Source organism: Dendrobates tinctorius, unplaced genomic scaffold (genome assembly GCF_039654945.1).
Source record: "Dendrobates tinctorius isolate UK_male_01 unplaced genomic scaffold, ASM3965494v1 ptg000228l, whole genome shotgun sequence".
Classification (NCBI taxonomy): domain Eukaryota; kingdom Metazoa; phylum Chordata; class Amphibia; order Anura; family Dendrobatidae; genus Dendrobates; species Dendrobates tinctorius.
The window spans coordinates 2,553,490-2,572,938 of record NW_027361895.1 but is presented as its reverse complement, the minus strand read 5'-3'; the positions used below and the strand labels follow the sequence as shown (position 1 = coordinate 2,572,938).

General features: G+C 45.6%; 1 protein-coding gene across 1 annotated transcript in view; it reads right to left on the bottom strand.

Moving 5' to 3' along the window:
- Positions 1-10,699: 10,699 nt before the first annotated feature.
- The window catches only part of ATP13A1 (ATPase 13A1), a 52,760-nt gene continuing 44,010 nt past the window's right edge, over positions 10,700-19,449 (bottom strand). The window contains exons 25-26 of the mRNA XM_073555689.1: positions 12,183-12,326; positions 10,700-11,091 (exon numbers count right to left, since the gene is read on the bottom strand). Coding sequence (XP_073411790.1) covers positions 10,981-11,091; positions 12,183-12,326 — 255 coding nt within the window. The 3' untranslated portion in view covers positions 10,700-10,980. The remainder of the gene's footprint in view (positions 11,092-12,182; positions 12,327-19,449) is intronic.

Sequence of the window (19,449 nt, the reverse complement as noted above, 5' to 3'; positions counted from 1 at the left end):
TATTGCTAGCACTAGGCTAAAGCTATAGTCGGCGACGCCCATAGTCAGGACGAACTATTTAAAGACCAAGGGCGTGGCCCAGCCCTCAGCCAGCATGACAACCTGGTTAACCCTATCCTGACTGGAACAGAATACCCAACAGGGTATTACCGCTGTCTGCCGGACACCCTGGTGTGAACAGTGTCCGACATGACAGTACCCCGCCTTCTACGAGGGACCTCCGGAACCTCACCATGTCGAGGACCTGGCTTGTCCGGATGGCGATGATGGAACATAGTAACCAGTCGATCAGCATGAATGTCAGAGGCCGGCACCCATGTCCTCTCCTCAGGACCATAGCCACGCCGGTGGACCAGGTACTGTAGAGTGCGACGCACAACCCTAGAGTCCACCACTTTGGACACCTCAAATTCCAACGCGCCATCCACCAAGACGGGAGGTGGTGGCCCGGGGGAACCATCCACCAAACCCACGACCTTCTTTAGCAATGCTTTGTGAAATACATTATGAATCTTATACACAGCCGGCAACTCCAAACGAAATGCCACTGGGTTGATCACTGCGGAGATTCTAAATGGGCCAATGAACCTGGGACCCAACTTAAGTGACGGTATCTTGAGCTTAATGTTCCTAGTAGATAACCACACCCAATCACCCACACACAGGTCCGGACCTGGCACACGTCTGCAGTCAGCCACCCGTTTGTACCTGGAACCCACCTTCAACAAGCGCTGCTTGACTCTCCTCCAAACAGACGACAATTGAGCTCCCAACTGGTCCTCTTCAGGGACGCCAACTGAGCACCCCTGACGCAAGGTGCAAAATTGAGGATGTTGACCATACACACAAAAAAAAGGAGATTCCCCAGACGATTCCTGGGAATGGTTGTTTATTGCGAATTCTGCCAGAGGAAGAAACGCTGACCACTCTTCCTGATTGTCGGAAATAAAGCAGCGCAAGTATTGCTCCAGGTTTTGGTTCATCCGCTCAGTCTGTCCATTCGACTGAGGGTGGAAAGCCGATGAATGAGATAATTTGATTCCAAGGCGAGAACAAAAAGCTCTCCAAAACTTTGCCACAAACTGCGTACCTCGATCAGACACAATGTCAGACGGGACACCATGAAGTCTGACCACCTCGCGAATAAATATCTGAGCAAGAGTCTTAGCATTGGGCAAAGACGGTAAAGCAACGAAATGTGACATTTTGGAGAACCTATCAACAATTACCAAAATGACCGAGTTCCCTGCCGAGGCGGGCAAGTCAGTAATAAAATCCATGGAAATCTCAGTCCATGGCTTACTGGGCACCCCGAGAGGCTGCAAGCTACCAGCGGGACGGGAACGAGGAGTCTTGGCCCGTGCGCACGTGGTACAGGCAGCCACATATGAGGCCACATCCTGCCGGATTTTAGGCCACCAAAAACGACGCGATACCAGTTCCAGAGTGCTCTTAACCCCTGGATGACCTGCCAGTACCGTGTCGTGATGTTCGCCCAACACTCTAGAGCGTAGATGTAGCGGCACAAAAGATTTATTAGCAGGTAACCCCGGCGGTACCACCTCCTGAGCCTCGGCAATCTCTGCCTCAATCTCTGTCGTGATGGCAGATACCACCACACCCTTTTGGAGAATAGGCACCAGCTCTTCACATAACTCTCCACCAGGAAAACACCTGGATAAAGCGTCTGCCTTAACATTCTTCGACCCAGGTCGATAGGTAACAATGAAGTTGAACCGGGTGAAGAATAATGCCCAGCGAGCCTGTCTGGAGGACAGGCGCTTAGCAGATTCTAAATAAAGCAAATTCTTATGGTCGGTTATCACAGTAATCTGATGAACAGCCCCCTCCAAGAAGTGTCGCCACTCCTCAAATGCCAATTTGATGGCCAATAGTTCCCTGTTGCCAATATCATAATTACGCTCCGCAGGCGACAGCTTCTTGGAGAAGAAGGCACACGGATGCAACTTGGCCCAAGAAGGGCCCTGAGACAGTACAGCCCCCACTCCAACCTCCGACGCATCCACCTCCACGACAAACGGTAAGGAGACATCGGGCTGCACCAGAATGGGCGCTGAGGCAAAACTATTCTTGAGGAATTCAAACGCCTGTACCGCAGGCTCAGACCAGTCAGAAAAGTCGGTACCCTTCTTAGTCATGTCAGTCAGTGGTTTGGCAATCATAGAGAAGTTCTTAATAAATTTCCTATAGTAATTGGAGAAGCCAAGAAATCGCTGAAGCGCCTTAAGATTATCAGGCCGATCCCAATGTAGTACCGCCTGCACCTTTGCGGTGTCCATCTTAAAACCTGAGGCGGAGATTATATAACCCAAGAACGGTAGCTCCTGTACGAAAAACACACATTTTTCAAGCTTGACATAGAGCCTGTTCTCTCTGAGCAACTGCAGAACCTGTCTAACATGCTCTATATGTGTATCATGGTCGCGAGAGAAAATGAGGATGTCGTCAAGATAAATTATAACAAACCTCCCCAACAACTGAGAGAAGACATCATTAATGAAGTGTTGAAAGACCGCCGGTGCCATAGTCAACCCAAACGGCATTACCAAACTCTCAAAGTGACCCTCAGGGGTATTGAACGCTGTCTTCCACTCATCCCCCTGACGGACTCTTATAAGATTGTACGCCCCCCTGATGTCCAGTTTGGAGAACCACCTGGCACCAACCACTTGGTTGAATAAATCGGGTATAAGTGGCATAGGGTAAGGATCACGGACCGTAATCTGGTTGAGTTCTCTGAAATCCAGACACGGGCGTAAACCGCCATCCTTCTTTTTAACAAAGAAGAAGCCAGCAGCCAGAGGAGAAGAGGAAGGTCTAATATGACCCTTGCTCAGGCTATCCGCAATGTATTCCTTGAGAGCTAGCCTCTCGGGACCTGAGATATTAAACATTCTAGCTTTAGGTAACTTGGCCCCTGGTTTCAACCTAATAGCACAGTCATAGGGGCGATGCGGTGGTAGTTCCGAACAACCCTTCTCAGAAAATACATCCGCATAATCCAGCAACGGCTCCGGGATACTGGGGGTCAAAGCGGAAATACATGTAGCCAGGCACCTCTCCTGACACTCCCTGCTCCACTGAATTATGTCCTGGGTCTTCCAATCAATAACAGGATTATGCATTGACAACCATGGAAAGCCCAGAACCATCTGAGCCGGTAAGTTACTAAGCACCTTACAAGTTACCCGCTCTGAGTGTAATACTCCGATGTGGAGTTGTATATCCAACACACACTCTGTGATCTCCCCTTGAGACAACGGGGAAGCATTGATGGTAACCACCCGGATGGGGTTCGGCAATTTCTCCACCGGAAATCCTGCTGTATGCGCGAACCTCTCATCAATGAGATTGGCAGCTGAGCCACTATCAATAAATACTGTAATAGAGAGCATTTGCCCCCCAAGTACCACCCTAGCAGGGAGCATACACTGGGAAACCATGACGGAGGATACACAAAGGCTCAGACTAGACTCCTCCAAACCCTCTGAGCCTATCAGTTTTCCGCCGGCGCGCCCTTCTTAGGTACCAGGGGGCAAGCGTTAATAAAATGTCCTCCTTTGCCACAAAAAAAACAGAGCCCCTGCCTTCTGTGCCAAGGACGTTTAGGCTTGTTACTCGGTGACTGTGCTATACCAGCGATCTGCATGGGTTCCACGGATTCACCCACGCCAACCTCACCGACCACTCCCCCACCTCCCGGAGGCAACGAAACCAGCGCCCCCTGACGGAGACGTCGGTCTATGCGTACTACAAGTGCCATCGCAGCCTCCAGAGAGGCGGGAGTCTCGTACATTAGGAGAGTCTGTTTAACCCTTCCAGAAACCCCATGCAAAAATTGACTTCTAAGCGCAGGGTCATTCCACTGCGTGTCCACCGCCCAGCGCCAGAATTCCGTGCAGTAATCCTCAGCTGGTCGATCACCCTGTAGCACTGAGCGTATCTTAGACTCTGCTAAGTTTAATCTATCCGGATCGTCATAGATCAAACCCAGAGCAGAGAAAAAAAAAATCTACAGATTCAAATGCCTGTGAGTCTGAAGGGAGTGAAAAGGCCCAGGCCTGTGGGTCACCACTCAGCAAAGAAATCACCAAGCCCACGCGTTGAGCCTCATTGCCTGAGGAATGTGGACGCATACGGAAATACAATTTGCATGATTCACGAAAAACCGTGAACTTACCACGATCACCAGCAAATCGTTCAGGAAGGGGAAACTTGGGCTCAGCTGCCCTGGCTGCAGCCTCAGCAGGTACTGCAGGAGCTGACCGGCCTTGTTGCTGGACCGCCCCCCTGAGTTCAGTGACCTGTATGTATAGAGCCTCCAGCTGCTTGGTTAGGGAAAGTATAGGATCCATAGTAAGTAACCCCTATATTCCCTATCTATACCTTTTTTTTTTTTTCTCACTTTATTATTTGGGCCGACTATAATGTCATGGTATGCCTAGGTTACTTTAGGCAAAAACCCCGGGACCCCTGCGATGTCCCTCAGACTAGGGGAACCCTGTCTGTCCCTCTACTCAGGGTTTACACTAAAGGTGTGCCTGCCTGAGCCTCCACCCTGTCCCTGTCTCCTGTCCAGCCCTAAGCTGAACCCACCACCCTCCACCCAGTGAGGGGACCAGACACCAGACCCCACAAATACGTATGGACAGGGGTAAAAGAAACACCACACAGTTAATACACAAGGGAATACAATAATGTGCAAGGGCAACCAAATATATATATATATATATATATATATATATATATATATATATATATATATAACAGATTGGAGAAAGAACCACTGAGGGATATACTGCACCAGATATCAGACGCTCCAACACCACCACTGCTGACCGGTATTGCTAGCACTAGGCTAAAGCTATAGTCGGCGACGCCCATAGTCAGGACGAACTATTTAAAGACCAAGGGCATGGCCCAGCCCTCAGCCAGCATGACAACCTGGTTAACCCTATCCTGACTGGAACAGAATACCCAACAGGGTATTACCGCTGTCTGCCGGACACCCTGGTGTGAACAGTGTCCGACATGACAGAAACTCAGGCGCAGAGCTGGGATTCGGGTGAAACTGACCCTGGGTCAGGTTTATTAACGGTGAAAGCAATGCAAAAAAGGAAATAAAACATAAAACAAATCCTTGCCTGTCCGGCACTAACTAAACAATGGACAACCTAACTACCAACTGGCGGGCTTCTCCCGTCCAGCCAAACCACAGTTGCAGTGGGCACTGCTTTCACTCACGTGTGTGTGTCTCACACAGACAAGCTCTCTGTGTTCCCAGGCTGAGACACTCACACAACCACCTGGCATCCTTTTATATCCACCTCCCATTATCCATTAGTAAGCAGGTGCGATACTGACCAGACTAGGCCACATAGGAAAGGAATCTGGGCGAGATATACCTGCCCTCATCCACTATTCCCACATGATTCTCACAATGGAGATGCGAGTATTGCAGCGATTCCTGTGCTGCCATTTTTTTTGTTCCGCTTACTTCCCGCATGTGGCTGTGTACACCATGCGGAAAGTAAGCAGAACAATTGCGGATGGTACCCACGGTCCGGAGGAGAGGAGGAGACTGTCCTCTGTGCTTTGGGTACCATATCCCTGTAAAAAATAGAATTTAAAAAAAAAATATATTGTTATTCTCACCCTCCGACGTCCCGCGCAGCCTTCCCGCCTCTCCACGCATCCGTTCCCAGTAGTCCTTTGCGAAAATGCCCGCGATGGCGTCCGTTCTCGCGGGATCGCGAAGTCATCGCGATCCCGCGAGAATGGACGTCATCGCGGGCATTTTCGCAAAGGATTACTGGGAACGGATGCGTGGAGAGGCGGGAAGGCTGCGCGGGACATCGGAGGGTAAGAATAACAATATTTTTTATTTTTTTTTACATTTTATCTTTTACTACTGATGCCGCATAGGCGGCCTCAGTAGTAAAAAGTTGGTCACACTTGTCAAACACTATGTTTGACGAGTGTGACCAACCTGTCAATCAGTTCTCCAAGCGATGCTACAGATCGCTTGGAAAACGCTAGCATTTTACAAGCTAATTACGCTTGCAAAATGCTAGTTTTTCGCGGGAATTTAAAATGCGATTTTCCCGCGGAATGGAATTCCGGAATTCTCGCGGTAATTTCCGCGAGAGTTCCGGTACGTGTGCACTTAGCCTTATTTGCATTGGACTCGTTACTGTGCGAGTAATCGCTTGGAAACTCGCAGAGTACCGACTCCTGCGAGTCCCCTACTACTCGCAGAGTAACGAGTCCTAACGAGTAGATTCGCCCATCCCTAGTTATACCATTTACAAAAGGGGAAAATTGATCTAGAAGAGTTAATGGTTTGCTTTTATATCCCTTTAAATGCCTTTAAGACTTCAGTTGCCTTTTGCCTTATTGCTAGAATTATTCTTATGTACACTACTAGTCTCTGTCTTCAAGGAAACTATACTTGTTATCATATTTGTTCTCAACGTGTTCTGGGTACACTGTAAACAAGGTACGACCCTGAGGTGATGGTGGGGGCCAAATAAGCTCCATAGAGTCACATATTGTTGTAAATGGTATAAAAACATGTCTTGTATTTCATTACGTCAGATAAAATGATTTGACCACGGCTTGTGTGTCGAGTCCCTTTGTCTCCAAGCGCTTGTCATCAGAAGGGCGAAAAACCTCACAATTCGGACTCACTGTTGATCTGGCGAACTGACTTTGGTCAGAACGAAAACAGCTACGACAATAATGAGCCCCCAAATAGCCTCCTGCATACAGCATGAGCCCCCACATAGCCCCGTATGTACAGTATGAGCCCCCCACATAGCCCCGTATGTACTGTATGAGCCCTCAGATAGCCTCCTATATATAGCAGGTGCCCCTACATAGCCCCATATGTACAGTATGAGCCCCCCACAAAACCTCCTTTATAATTAGCCCCCAAATAGACTCCTGCATGCAGCATGAGCCCCCATATAGCCTTATATACAGCATGTGCCCCCACATAGCCCCATATGTACAGTATGAGCCCCCAACAAAACCTCCTATATGAGCCCCCAAATAGCCTCCTGCATACAGCATGAGCCCCCAAATAGCCTCTTGTATACATAGAAACATCTTATACACATGGAAAAAAAAAAAAAAAACACCACCACATACTTACCTCGCTCCCATTTCTCCAGCGCTCTGCTCTTACCGACTCACTACTCTCCGCACAGCATACATGATAAAATGGTGTCGTCGCGACTGCTGCTGTACAAACTGATTGGTGGAAGATGGAGCTGGTGGCTGTCCTCCACAAATGTATTCACTGCCGTCTTCATCTTGAGGATGCAGATAATGGTGACAGAGGGCGGCAGTGGATGGACAGCGGGCGAGGGGGCATGGTGCAGCCATGTGGGGCACTTCCAGTCTGGCCTGAAGACAGACAGCCAAAGGGCTGAATCGGTGACCCTTGGGCTGCAGTTTGCCCACGTCTGGTCTAAGGCTGTATTCGCACTGAGAAATTTTGATCAGAAACCATTTCAGGAAACATTCCTGTTTTAGGGAGTTATTCTTTCCCGAAGAGGATCTGAAGGCATTTTGGAATTTTTTTCCCCCCGGAAGTGTTCTTTGCAGCCTTTTGATTGGGCAGTGCCTATTCTAGAGAGGTTTCCTTCAGGATAATTTTGAAAGAAAGGACATGCACTTTTTTTTTTTCTACCAGATGTTTTTCAAAACTTCTACTAGAAAAAATAAATAAAATACTTAAAAGAAAAAAAACAAACATCCTGATACTGTATGTACAGCAAATAGATTTATCATAGAAATTAATTTGAAGAATTTTCAAGAGTTTTTGAGGATATGTGAGGAACCGCTAAAAAACAAACAAAAAAAAAAAAAAACGCCATCTTTACAAAAAAAAATAAAAAAAAATCACCATGTGAACATAACCTAAAGTGTTTTCCAGGATTAGATAAGTGCCATGCTTGTCCATTGTTGTTAGTGATAACAGCTTAACCCTCATCACTACAATGGCTGTAATACCAGACACAACCATTGACAAGAGTGGTGCTGCTTCTGTGAAAAAGAAAAAAAAAAAAAAATGAACAACCCATATATTTGCTTATGGAATTTCCCCAGCAAATCTGCAGCTGCAAAATCCCAAATAATTTTCAATGGGTGAAATTTTAAGTGAATATCAAAAGCACAAGTTGACAAACTGGTGATGTCAATCCACAGAGTCACTTAAATTTTAGCTGTTGATTTCTATTCAGCGCCTGGATGAGATTTAATACCATCTCATCTACTATTCTGGTTCTGTAAAACACAGATTTTCTGTTGGGAGAATCCACAGTGTATCTGACTTGTGTGAGAACATGCCCCTAGAACATCTATCCATCTATCTAACATGTAAAATTGGGGTACATTTGCACTTGAGTTTAAGAAGCACAGAAACAAAAATGCCTGAAATACAAAAAAACACAGATAACCAATCGTTTTTCCATTTCTATAATCTAACTGTAAATGTTGGGCGTGTTTTATGTGCCCATGACTGTTCACCTGTGAGCTTTGCTTAACACCATTATGAAGACCTTTAATAATTTAAAAACTTTGAAAATTACTTTAATACTTTAACCTATAAAACTTTTATTATATATTCTATATTTACTTCACATGCTCAATTGCAGTTATCATCCTGAAGGCAGAAAAAGGGAACCGCTATGGGCCAAACTTACCCCCGTGAATGCCATTTAGTCTATGGCACAGAAAAGATCCAACCAGTTTTAGGGCAAAACTTCCTGTTAATGATAAACTTTACTTTCGCTTCAACTGTCATTAAGTGAATTGTAATGTAATGTTAATTGTAATGTAGTTAATTATGTATATTGTTCCGTATGACATGTGTCACTAGGCAAATGGTCTATGATTGACAAATCACATATAGAAGTTTCTGGGAAAAATCCAACAAGCTGGTAGACATCCATATCTAGATAAGATTCTGTCCCTGTATATTTATTTTACAAAGAGGTATTTGTAACACTTTGAAAGAAGCATTCACTGAAGTGAGAGCAAAGCATACATAATGTTGCACGCTCCACTTTTCAGTTTTTGAATTTCCACAAAACTGTAAAATAAAAAATAAATTTCGTTCAACTTCACAATTGTGTCCCACTTGTTGTTGATTCTTCACCAAAAATTTACATTTGGTACTTTAATTGTTTGAAGCATGATATGTGGGAAAAGGTTGATAAGTTCCAGGGGGCCGATTACTTTCACAAGGCACTGTATGTTCATACAGTGAAATATATTATGGATTTTGCTGGGCACCAGGTTTGCCTCTGGACACACATCTACAGGTTGTTCTATAAGCAATGAATGAATATAGGGATCCAATTTGTAGAAGCTCTTTCATTACGCCACAATAGGATTGCAGCTGCGTTTATAAAATAGCTGTCAGACACGGCAGAAAGGGCTTTTTGGTTTCCTTCCTAAGGCACTTTGGTGCCAAAAGCTTGCAGTTTGAACCAGAGGTGCGACCATCCCGCTGATCCGAATTGTTAATCTTCAGGAGCGCACAGCTCCCTGGCTAGCAGGATGTCTGGAGGCAGGGGAGCGGTGCGCTTCTGAAGAAAGTATATAATACAAGCCCTTTTATGCATTTCACATCTATACGCAAACCCATCAGTAGCTATTCCTTCATTACCCCATTCTTGGAAAGAAAGGAGAGGTTTATGGATGATTTCCGCGCTTGCTGATCAATGATGAGACGTATATCCCAGATCGTCAAATGGATAGTGGTTTATTCTAGGCGTTTCAAAGTATAAAAGACTTCTTCATCAGGAAAGACCATAAGGACACTTGTGATCTTTCCTGATGAAGAAGTCTTTTGTACTTTGTCAAATGTTTAGTGGTTTATTCTACTCGTTTCAATCTTGGATATACGTCTCATCATTGATCATCAAGTGTGGAAAACAACCACAAAGCTCTCCTATATTTCCTGGATACCGTTTGGTCATTTCATGCTTTATAGATACTCATAAAAGGTGAGTGTAATTTTGAATTTATCACCTGTCATACTCCTCGGATAAGACCCTATGTTGCGCTAATCTCTTCTACAGCTCCGCGATTACTCCATTCCTAGCACAGTCTGTCCTTTTCTTATACCTTTCCGTTCCCCCAACTTGGTAAGTTAGCACCCATCCATAGAATTACAGATTGTTTCAGGTCCAACTGCAGAGACCCCCAGCAATTCAGACACCATCCGGTAGGTAGCCGCACGAGTACAATGCTCGGCTATCTCCAGCAGTCCCATAGACTATGGAGCATTTTAGAGCCCCATTCCTAGATCTGTGGGGGGACTACCACAGATTGGACCACCAGTGATCATCAAGTTATCTCCTCTCCCATTGATGTGTGATAATTTGCGAAGTTGGGAGCTGTTTGTAGAAGACTCTGCCAGGATGGCAGCACTCGCCCAGCCTCAGTTGACCTACTGGTCCCTTAGGTTCTTCCACCAGCAGCTAGAGAAACACTAGATTTATAAAAGCCCTACAAAGTGATGCGGACCATTTTGGGATCCACCCTTCCGGCTCCCCATGTGTGGCACTAGACAGGTTCATTTTCCCCATAAAAGACGTACTGACAGTTCAGTACTTGGTGGAAATTCTGCAACACAAATGACGGATCCAAGAGAGAAACCTGATAAAATTCATCAATGCATTTTTATTTAACAAATAGTTTGCGCTTTCCAAAAGCGAATTCCAGTAAGAAAAAAAAAAAAAAATGAAATCGGATCAGTTTGTCATGTCCCGAGCAAGTGGTGACGTCTTCAAGTGTTGAGTTTTCTTCATCCTGTCACAGAATGGTTTCCGCGGATCCTCTGGCCGAGGGGTGGTGGGCGCCCTAGGAGATGAAGGCCGGACGCTGACGGCTTCTGGGTGGAGTCGCGTGGTGGGCAGTGTTAGAAGTCTTTGTTGTCCGAGCTTATGAAGGCACTTTGAGTTTACAGTTTCCCAAAAAATACTGAAGGATACGGTCCACCACCCAGGCCAGGCAGAAATCCAAAAACAGGACTTTGGCAATAACCAGCTTGAACTGCAAGAGAACAAAAAAAAAGATTTTATGGTAAAATCCAGATTTCTATAGAAAATGAAAGTGCTGGAAACTGAATATTGGGGCCCCAGATTCCCCAAGAATGAGGTCAAATTCGTTCCGCATAGTAAAAAGCGACAAATTCATTGAGAGTCGAGAATGGCTTCATGAGTTTTGCCCCTTTTTCAGTCTGTGCACCGCTGCAAGAAAGGTTACTCTGGATCTCTGTCCAAACTTGTGCCATTTTTTGGGGGGTAAATTGTGATGAATGCGTTGACCTCACATCCTCACAGCCCCAAACACTTGGCAGAGTTTGCTGGGACTGGCATTAAAGCGCCAACTATGGAACACTTCAAGCGGTTTTAATTTCTGGATGAATTGGGGGCCACTACGGAAAGGTGGGTGACCTGGAGAAACTTATCCAATGGGATCAATTACAGCAAGGACAGACCTTGACAGCTGCAAGGCATTGCTGAGCACGCGGAAGCACAGATTCCATTGTCGCCATAAAATGGAGAAGCTTTGTTTTACACTGATACACCCAAAAATCAGCTTTAGCCCTCTCATCCACGTGACGGTATTATGGCTTCGGGCAACCTCATACGAGCTGTATGGAGGCAAAGAAAGACACCTACGGTCTATACTGTACACCTCTGTGTAGGAAATATACACCGCGCAGCACAGAGAGGTACGCCGCGGCGAGCCTTACAGCAATAAACTTCACCTCCCTCTTTAAAGGAGTCAGTCAGCACAAAAGGACTGTCCAAACCAAGCACACTTGGCGTGGTCACACAACTAAGTGCACTTTACCGCCTACTTGTTTCCCATCTACCTTCGCCTCCTCTGACTTCAGAATAGAGATTGCTGCAAAACAAGTAGGGGCAGAAAACAGCTTGGTCACACCATAGGGGCACCGAGAGCCGGTGCGTGGTTTGCACAGTCATTTTTTGACTAACTCAAGACTTCCCCCTAAATAGAACATGAAAGTGCAATACTGTTCCGACTGTTACAAAAACACGAAGCAGCAGCAGCGAAGGTATATATTAATACTAGTGTTGGACAGATACGAGGAGAGGGCAACCAGGATGAGTTACCTCCATAGGGATGTCCACCAGCCCAAACTGGTCATTGAACTCTGGCGACGTGCCGGACAGGAGGCAGACGATGGCCATACCCGACACCACAATGCTCCACAGCAGCGGCTTGTTTTCTCTTAGGCTTTCCATGAATGGGTGACCCTAAAACAAAGTAATGGAAATGGGATTATTGAGTGATTGTAGAAGTAGAAATAAACACTGGATGCCTGGTGTACACCGCCTGCACACAATATGGTGGCGGCACTAAACCTTGAAAAAGTCCTAGTTTTTACTATGCATGCATTACCATTATATGCCAGCAGATGGCAACATTTCCATTTTCAAATTTGTCAAGAGGCAGCAGGGGCAGAGGAAACCCCAGAGCGGGCCAATACACAAAGCCCCCGAAACTCAGCATTGCTTTTGCGCCTGTTTTTCTGCAAAATTTATCACTGGAATACCTTAAAGGCGTATATTTGCATCTCCAAGATTCTGTCCCAATATGTAGTAGGTGTAATAATAATAATAGTAATAATATCAAATACCTCCAATTAGAAATGTAGTATAGTTCTTCTGATTCACTGTTTCTTTCCTCATGTGCAGGCATTGCAGGACCTTAACCCCTTTCTGCCACATGACGTACTAGCCCGTCCATGTGACCTGGGACTTAATTCCCATGGACAGAATATAGTACGTCATCATCGATCAGCCGTGCTCCCGGGGGGAGCGTGGCTGATCTCAGCCGGGTGTCAGCTCCCGGCACTTTAACCCAAGGCACACTGCGCTCAAACATGATCGCAGCGTTCCGGTGGCATAGGGAAGCATCGCTCAGGGAGGGGGCTCCCTGCGTGCTTCCCTGAGACCCTCAGAACAACGCAACAGATCGCTGATCTGACTCAGTGCTCTGCAAAGTGTCAGATCAGCGATCTGATATATAATACAGTGATGTCCCACCCTGGGACAAAGTAAAAAAAAAATTTAACATGTGTAAAAGTATTTTTTAAAAATTCCTAAATAAAGAAAAAAAAATATTGTTACAAAAAATACATTTCTTATGTAAATAAAAACAAAGAAACAATAAAAGTACACATATTTAGTATCCCCGCGTCCATAACGACCCGACCTATACAACTGTCCGACTAGTTAACCCCTTTAGTGAACCCCTTAAACAAAAAAAACCCCAAAAACAATGCTTTATCATCATACCGCTGAACAGAAAGTGGAATAACGCGATCAAAAAGACAGATATAAACATGGTACCGCTGAAAAGTCATCTTTTCACGCAAAAACCGAGCCACCACACAGCGTCATCAGTGAAAAAATTAAAAAGTTATAGCTCGCAGAATAAAGCGATGCAAAATAATTATTTTTTATATAAAATAGATTTTATTGTAGAAAAGCGCCAAAACATAAAAAAATATAAATGAGGTATTGCTGTAATCGTACGGACCCAAAGAATAAAATCCCTTTATCAATTTTACCACATGCGGAACGGTGTAAATTGCACAATATCTCTTGGGGTCCAATTTCTCCTGTTACCCTTGGGAAAATAAAAAGTTGGTGGCGAAAATATCATTCTTGTGGAAAAAAATATGATTTTTTTAATTGTACGGATGTACGTTATAAACTTCTGTGAAGCACTTGGGGGTTCAAAGTTCTCACCACACATCTAGATAAGTTCTTTAGGGGGTCTAGTTTCCAAAATGGGGTCATTTATGGGGGGTTTCCACTGTTTAGGTACATCAGGGGCTCTCCAAATGCGACATGACACCCGCAGACCATTCCATCAAAGTCTGCAATCGAAAACGTCACTACTTCCCCTCCGAGCCCCGGCGTGTGTCCATACAGTAGTTTTCTCCCACATATGGGGTATCAGTCTACTCAAGAAAAATTGGACAACTTTTGGGGTCCAATTTCTCCTGTTACCCTTGGGAAAAAAAAAAAATTGGACCTGAAGTAATTTTTTTTGTGAACAAAAGTTAAATGTTCATTTTTTTTTTTTTTTTTTTTTAAACATTCAAAAAATAAATAAAATTGGGGACTAAAAGACCATGTTTGTGGAAAAAATATGATTTTTTTTATTTTCACGCTCGGGCGTTATAAACTTTAGTGAAACACCTGGGGGTTCAAAGTTCTCACAACACATCTAGACAAGTTAGAATTCAAAAAATTCCTGTGAAACGCCTGAAGAGTTAGTAAACTTCTTGAATGTGGTTTTGAGCACCTTGAGGGGTGCAGCTTTTAGAATGGTGTCACTTTTGGGTATTTTCTATCATATAGACCCCTCAAAGTGACTTCAAATGTGATGTGGTCCCTAAAAAAATGGTGTTGTAAAATTGAGAAATCGCTGGTCAACTTTTAACCCTTATTACTTCCTAAGAAAAAAAATTTTGGTTCCAAAATTGATGGATGTAAAGTAGACATTTGGGAAATGCATAGCTGCTTACCGGTAGCGGTGTTTTTCAGGAGCTCATGATAGCACCACGAGAGACGGGATCCACCCTTCAGGGACAGGAAACCTACAGACATAAAAAGGGTGGCCTTCTCTCACGCATCAGGTGGATTACAGACCATGAGAGGACCTCCCTGGTTAGTAGCAAATCATACTTCAATCTAACCCAAGTATTCTACACACGTGACTAAACCTAAACCCCGGAAAGGGTGCTAACCCACATGTGAAAGGGCGGGAATATAAGGGTGCCGTCATGGGCTTCTGAAAAACACCGCTACCGGTAAGTAGCCAAGCATTTGTTCAGTTGCCATGACAGCACCACAAGAGAATTACAGACCACTGCCTCAAGCACCCTTCTCCCAAACATAAGATCGGAGGAGCCACCCATATCCAGTCTATAGTGTTCAACGAAAGTTAGATGGAGAGGACCACATGTAGCTGCCTTACAAATGTCCTCAATGGATACCTCCGACCTCTCTGCCCAAGATGTCGCCACGGCTCGAGTGGAGTGCGCGCTTATACTTTCCGGGACTACCACGCCACCTGTTGTATAAGCCAGAGAAATCGCCTCCTTAATCCATCTAGCGGAGGTGTTCTTGCACACTCTAAGTCCTTTCCTAACTCCCTGAAAGTACGCAAATAAGGAATTGTCTCTTTTCCAGGGGTCTTTAGCCAAATTATATCTAAGGAGACAACTTCTTACATCTAAAAAATTAAGTTTTTGTTCTTTCTGGTTAGCAGGATTCGGGCAGAAAGATAGTTCTCCCATCTCTTGTAGTCTGTAAAATTTAGAAGCAACTTTTGGTAGATACAGGAGATCTGTCTTCAATATAACCCTGTCCTCTCTAAACTGAGTGTATGGATGTTGTCTAGAGAGAGCCTGCAGATCACTAACCCTCCTAGCGGACGTTAGTGCGACTAACAGGGTAGTTTTGAAGGACAGGATTCTTATGGGGGGCAGAATCGGCTCAAACGGGGCTTCTGTTAACGCAGATAGGACCAGATTTAGTTCCCACGAAACTAAATTCTAATGATGGGTCTTGACCTGGCCGCTGCCTTAATAAATTTGGCTACCTAGTAATTGCCCGCTAAGTTAGAATTGTACAGGGCTCCCAGAGCTGATACCTGGTCTCTAAGTGTGCTCGTAGCTAGACCCATCTCTAACCCCCTCTGTAGAAATTCCAGTATCTGGTTAATAAGGACCATTTGACCAACCTCCGCCCCCGAGGTTGATAAGAATTTTCAACTGACTAACGTAAAAGGTTCGTTGTGGAAGTTTTTTTGCTTTTTAATAAGGTATTAACTAACCCCCGGGAGAATCCCCTCCCCCTCAGTAGTGCCCCTTCAAATTCCAAGCCGTTAGATGTAGGTTGGACACTTGTGGATGGAAAATCGGACCTTGGGAGAGGAGATCTGGGAGCTCCGGAAGAATCCATGGCTGGGTAACAGACATCTTCCTCAACCAAGGAAACCACAGTCTCCTGGGCCATGATTACATGATCTCTGTCTTCCCGTATCTTCCTCAGGACTAGCGGGATTAGATTCAATGGGGGGGGGGGGGGGGGGAGGCATAAGCCAGATCAAAGTCCCACGAGATCAGGAAAGCGTCCACTGCATACGGGTTCTCTCTGGGATTCAAGGAACAAAATCGATGCAGCTTTCTGTTTCCCTTTGTTGGCGAAAAGGTCTATTTTTGGGGACCCTAACATGTGCACGATCTGTTTGAAGATGGCCCCATTCGGCACCCATTCTCCTTGCCTGAGCCTGTTGCGGCTTAGAAAATCAGCCATGATATTGTGTCTTCCTTTTACATGGAGGGATGTAAGAGGCAGTAGATGAACCTCGGCTATCTGACAGATACGATCCGTCACCTCCATTAACGATCTGGACTGAGTACCCCCCTGGTGGTTAACGTAGGCTACGGTTACCTGGTTGTATGAAAATAGGTATTAGACCTACCGGCAATGTTTCCAGGAGTCCATCCTGACAGCACCATGGAGGACATCCTCCTCCTCCTTACAGGGACAGGAAAAGCACACGAGAGGTTAAAAGGTTCCGTCCCACCCCGTCTCCCTCAGTGATTTACCAAGTACCACGGTGTGGATAATGCACGTAAAATTTAATGATACAATCATATTACAGGTTATGACATAACATAACAAAGCCTAACATAACCGGGAGGGAACTACCCGTGCTGTCAGGATGGACTCCAGGAAACATCATTACCGGTAGGTCTAATACCTATTTTCCAGGACGTCCCCCTGACAGCACCATGGAGAGTACCAAAGCACCTCCCCTAGGGTGGGACTACCACCTGGAGAACCTTTCTCCCAAATGCGGTCAGCTGACTAGCCAGCACATCAAGCTTGTAGTGCTTGCAGAAAGTATTAAGTCTGGTCCAGGTTGCTGCTGTACAGATCTGATCAACCGAGGCGCCCGCCCGTTCAGCCCATGAGGCCGATACTGCCCTTGTAGAGTGGGTCCTTAATCTACCCGGCGGGTTCGCGCCCTCCGCCTGGTAGACGTCTGAGATTACTGAAGTAATCCATGTGGTGATGGTTGCCTTAGAGGCTTTTTTCCCCTTATTTTTACCCCAAAAGAGGACGAATAGATTTGGGTCAATACGCCAACTATTTGTGGTTTCTAAATAGTTAATAACCGCGCGTCTCACGTCCAGTGAGTGAAGACGCTGCTCTCTCTCATTACGGGGATTGTCACAGAAGGATGGTAACACTATGGTAACACTATCTCCTGGTTTATGTTTTTACAAGAGGCTACTTTTGGGATAAATGCCGGGTCTAATCTCAAGATTATACGGTCTTCCCTGATCTGGAGACATGGGTCTCTGGTGGACAGGGCCTGGATCTCCCCTATTCTCTTGGCCGTGGTAATGGCTACTAGGAAGGCCGTTCTGCGAGTGAGAGTTGTAATGGTCATTTCCTCACTGGGGGCGTAGGGATCCCTACATAGGAACCTGAGTACGAGGCCAAGGTCACAAGGCGGGGTGAGCTGTCTGATCGTGGGGCAAAGACGCTGCATGGCCTTTACAAATCTTACTACACAGGGATGAGACGCTAACGGGTAACCAAAGTAGGAGCTTAAGGCCGAAATCTGGACTTTTAAAGGTGCTGGGCTTAAGACCTTTATTAAACCCTGACTGTAGGAAGTTTAAAATACTAGGGAGGTCAGGGGTACCCGCCACGAGGTCAGACCTGCCACCGTCTAGACAAAATCTCTTCCAAATTTTCCGGTATATTGCGGACGTAACCGGCTTCCTGCTGGCCTGTAGGGTAGATATGACCTGATCTGATAAGCCCTTTGCCTTTAAGATGTTCCTTTCAGGATCCAAGCCGAGAGGTGAAGCCTTGCTGGACTCGGGTGGCAGATCGGGCCCTGGTGGATGAGGTCTTTCCTCAGAGGTAGTTCGACTGGACTTCCCACTGCCATAGCTCACAGTAGGGGAAACCAGCTTCTCCATGGCCAGTATGGAACCACTACTATTACTTTTGCGCGGTCCTCGCGGATCTTCCTTTACACCGCCGGTATGAGCGCTAGCGGTGGAAATGCGTAATAGAGGGGTTCTTCCCAGGTCTGGCTCAGGGCGTCTACACCTTCCGGGTGGTCTGCCAGGTTCAGGGAATAAAATCTGGAGACCTTTGAGTTTCTTCGATTTGCGAACAGGTCTATACTGGGGTTCCCCCAACGTTGAGACAGTTGGTGAAAAATTTCTTTGTTCAGGCCCCACTCTGTTGGGTAGACCTGTTGTCTGCTTAGGTAATCTGCTACCACATTCTGGGAACCCTCTAGGTGGACTGCTGTTACCGAGAGGACTGTTCTTTCTGCCCAGGAGAATATTCTTTCCGCTAGTGCCTGGAGCGGTTGGTGCCTGGGCCCTCCTTGGTGCTTCAGGAATGACACTGCTGTTATGTTGTCGGATAGCACCCGGACGTGTCGATTCTTTAAGATCGGTCGGTTCCGCCGCAGAGCTTCCCAGACTGCGTAGAGCTCCCTGTAGTTGGAGGATCTGTTTCCGATTACTGCCGGCCATCTCCCCTGGAAAATCTTCCCTTTTACGTGGGCTCCCCATCCCCACGTACTGGCATCTGTGGTGAGTACCAAGTATGGAGAGGTTGTCCATAATACTCCCACCTGGAGATTTCTGGCCCATGTCCACCATCAATTATTACTTTTGTGGTCACCTCATAGAACAATGTACAAGAAGTTTCCACACAATGGTACCTTGTAAAAAACCATCTTTATTTAAATACCAATATCACAACATTAAAAAGAAAGGTGCTGGATCTATATGAGAGACAAAACGCATGTAAACACCATATAATAATATATTCATGGGAGGCTGCAAAAACAATATGCAGTGTGAACACCAAAGAGATGTATATAATTCCACTAGTTCAATGTCAAATATTGATTGACTATCATTAAAGAGTTGCTATACCCATATGCAGTGTGAGAACCAAGGAAGATTCACTTGCTCCATATTCATTATTAATTTATCATAAAAGGACTATTGAGTCAATTTACAGTGTGTGCACCGAGGGAGATTTATGAAATTTCACTTGCTCCATACCAATTAGTCATCTGTAAAGAGGTGCAACACTAAAGGAGCATCTCATCAAACTGATACTTCACAATGCATAAAATAGGTTAAAAAGTCTCATGAAACCAGTGTTTCACAGTGCATAGTTATAAACTAAGAAATATAAACACTATATAAGCGTGACAAAAAGTCACTGCAACCTACCAATAAATAAAGGTGCTTACTGCAGCGTCCCTCATGCCCCGACACGTGTTTCGCAATGCTTCATTTGACAT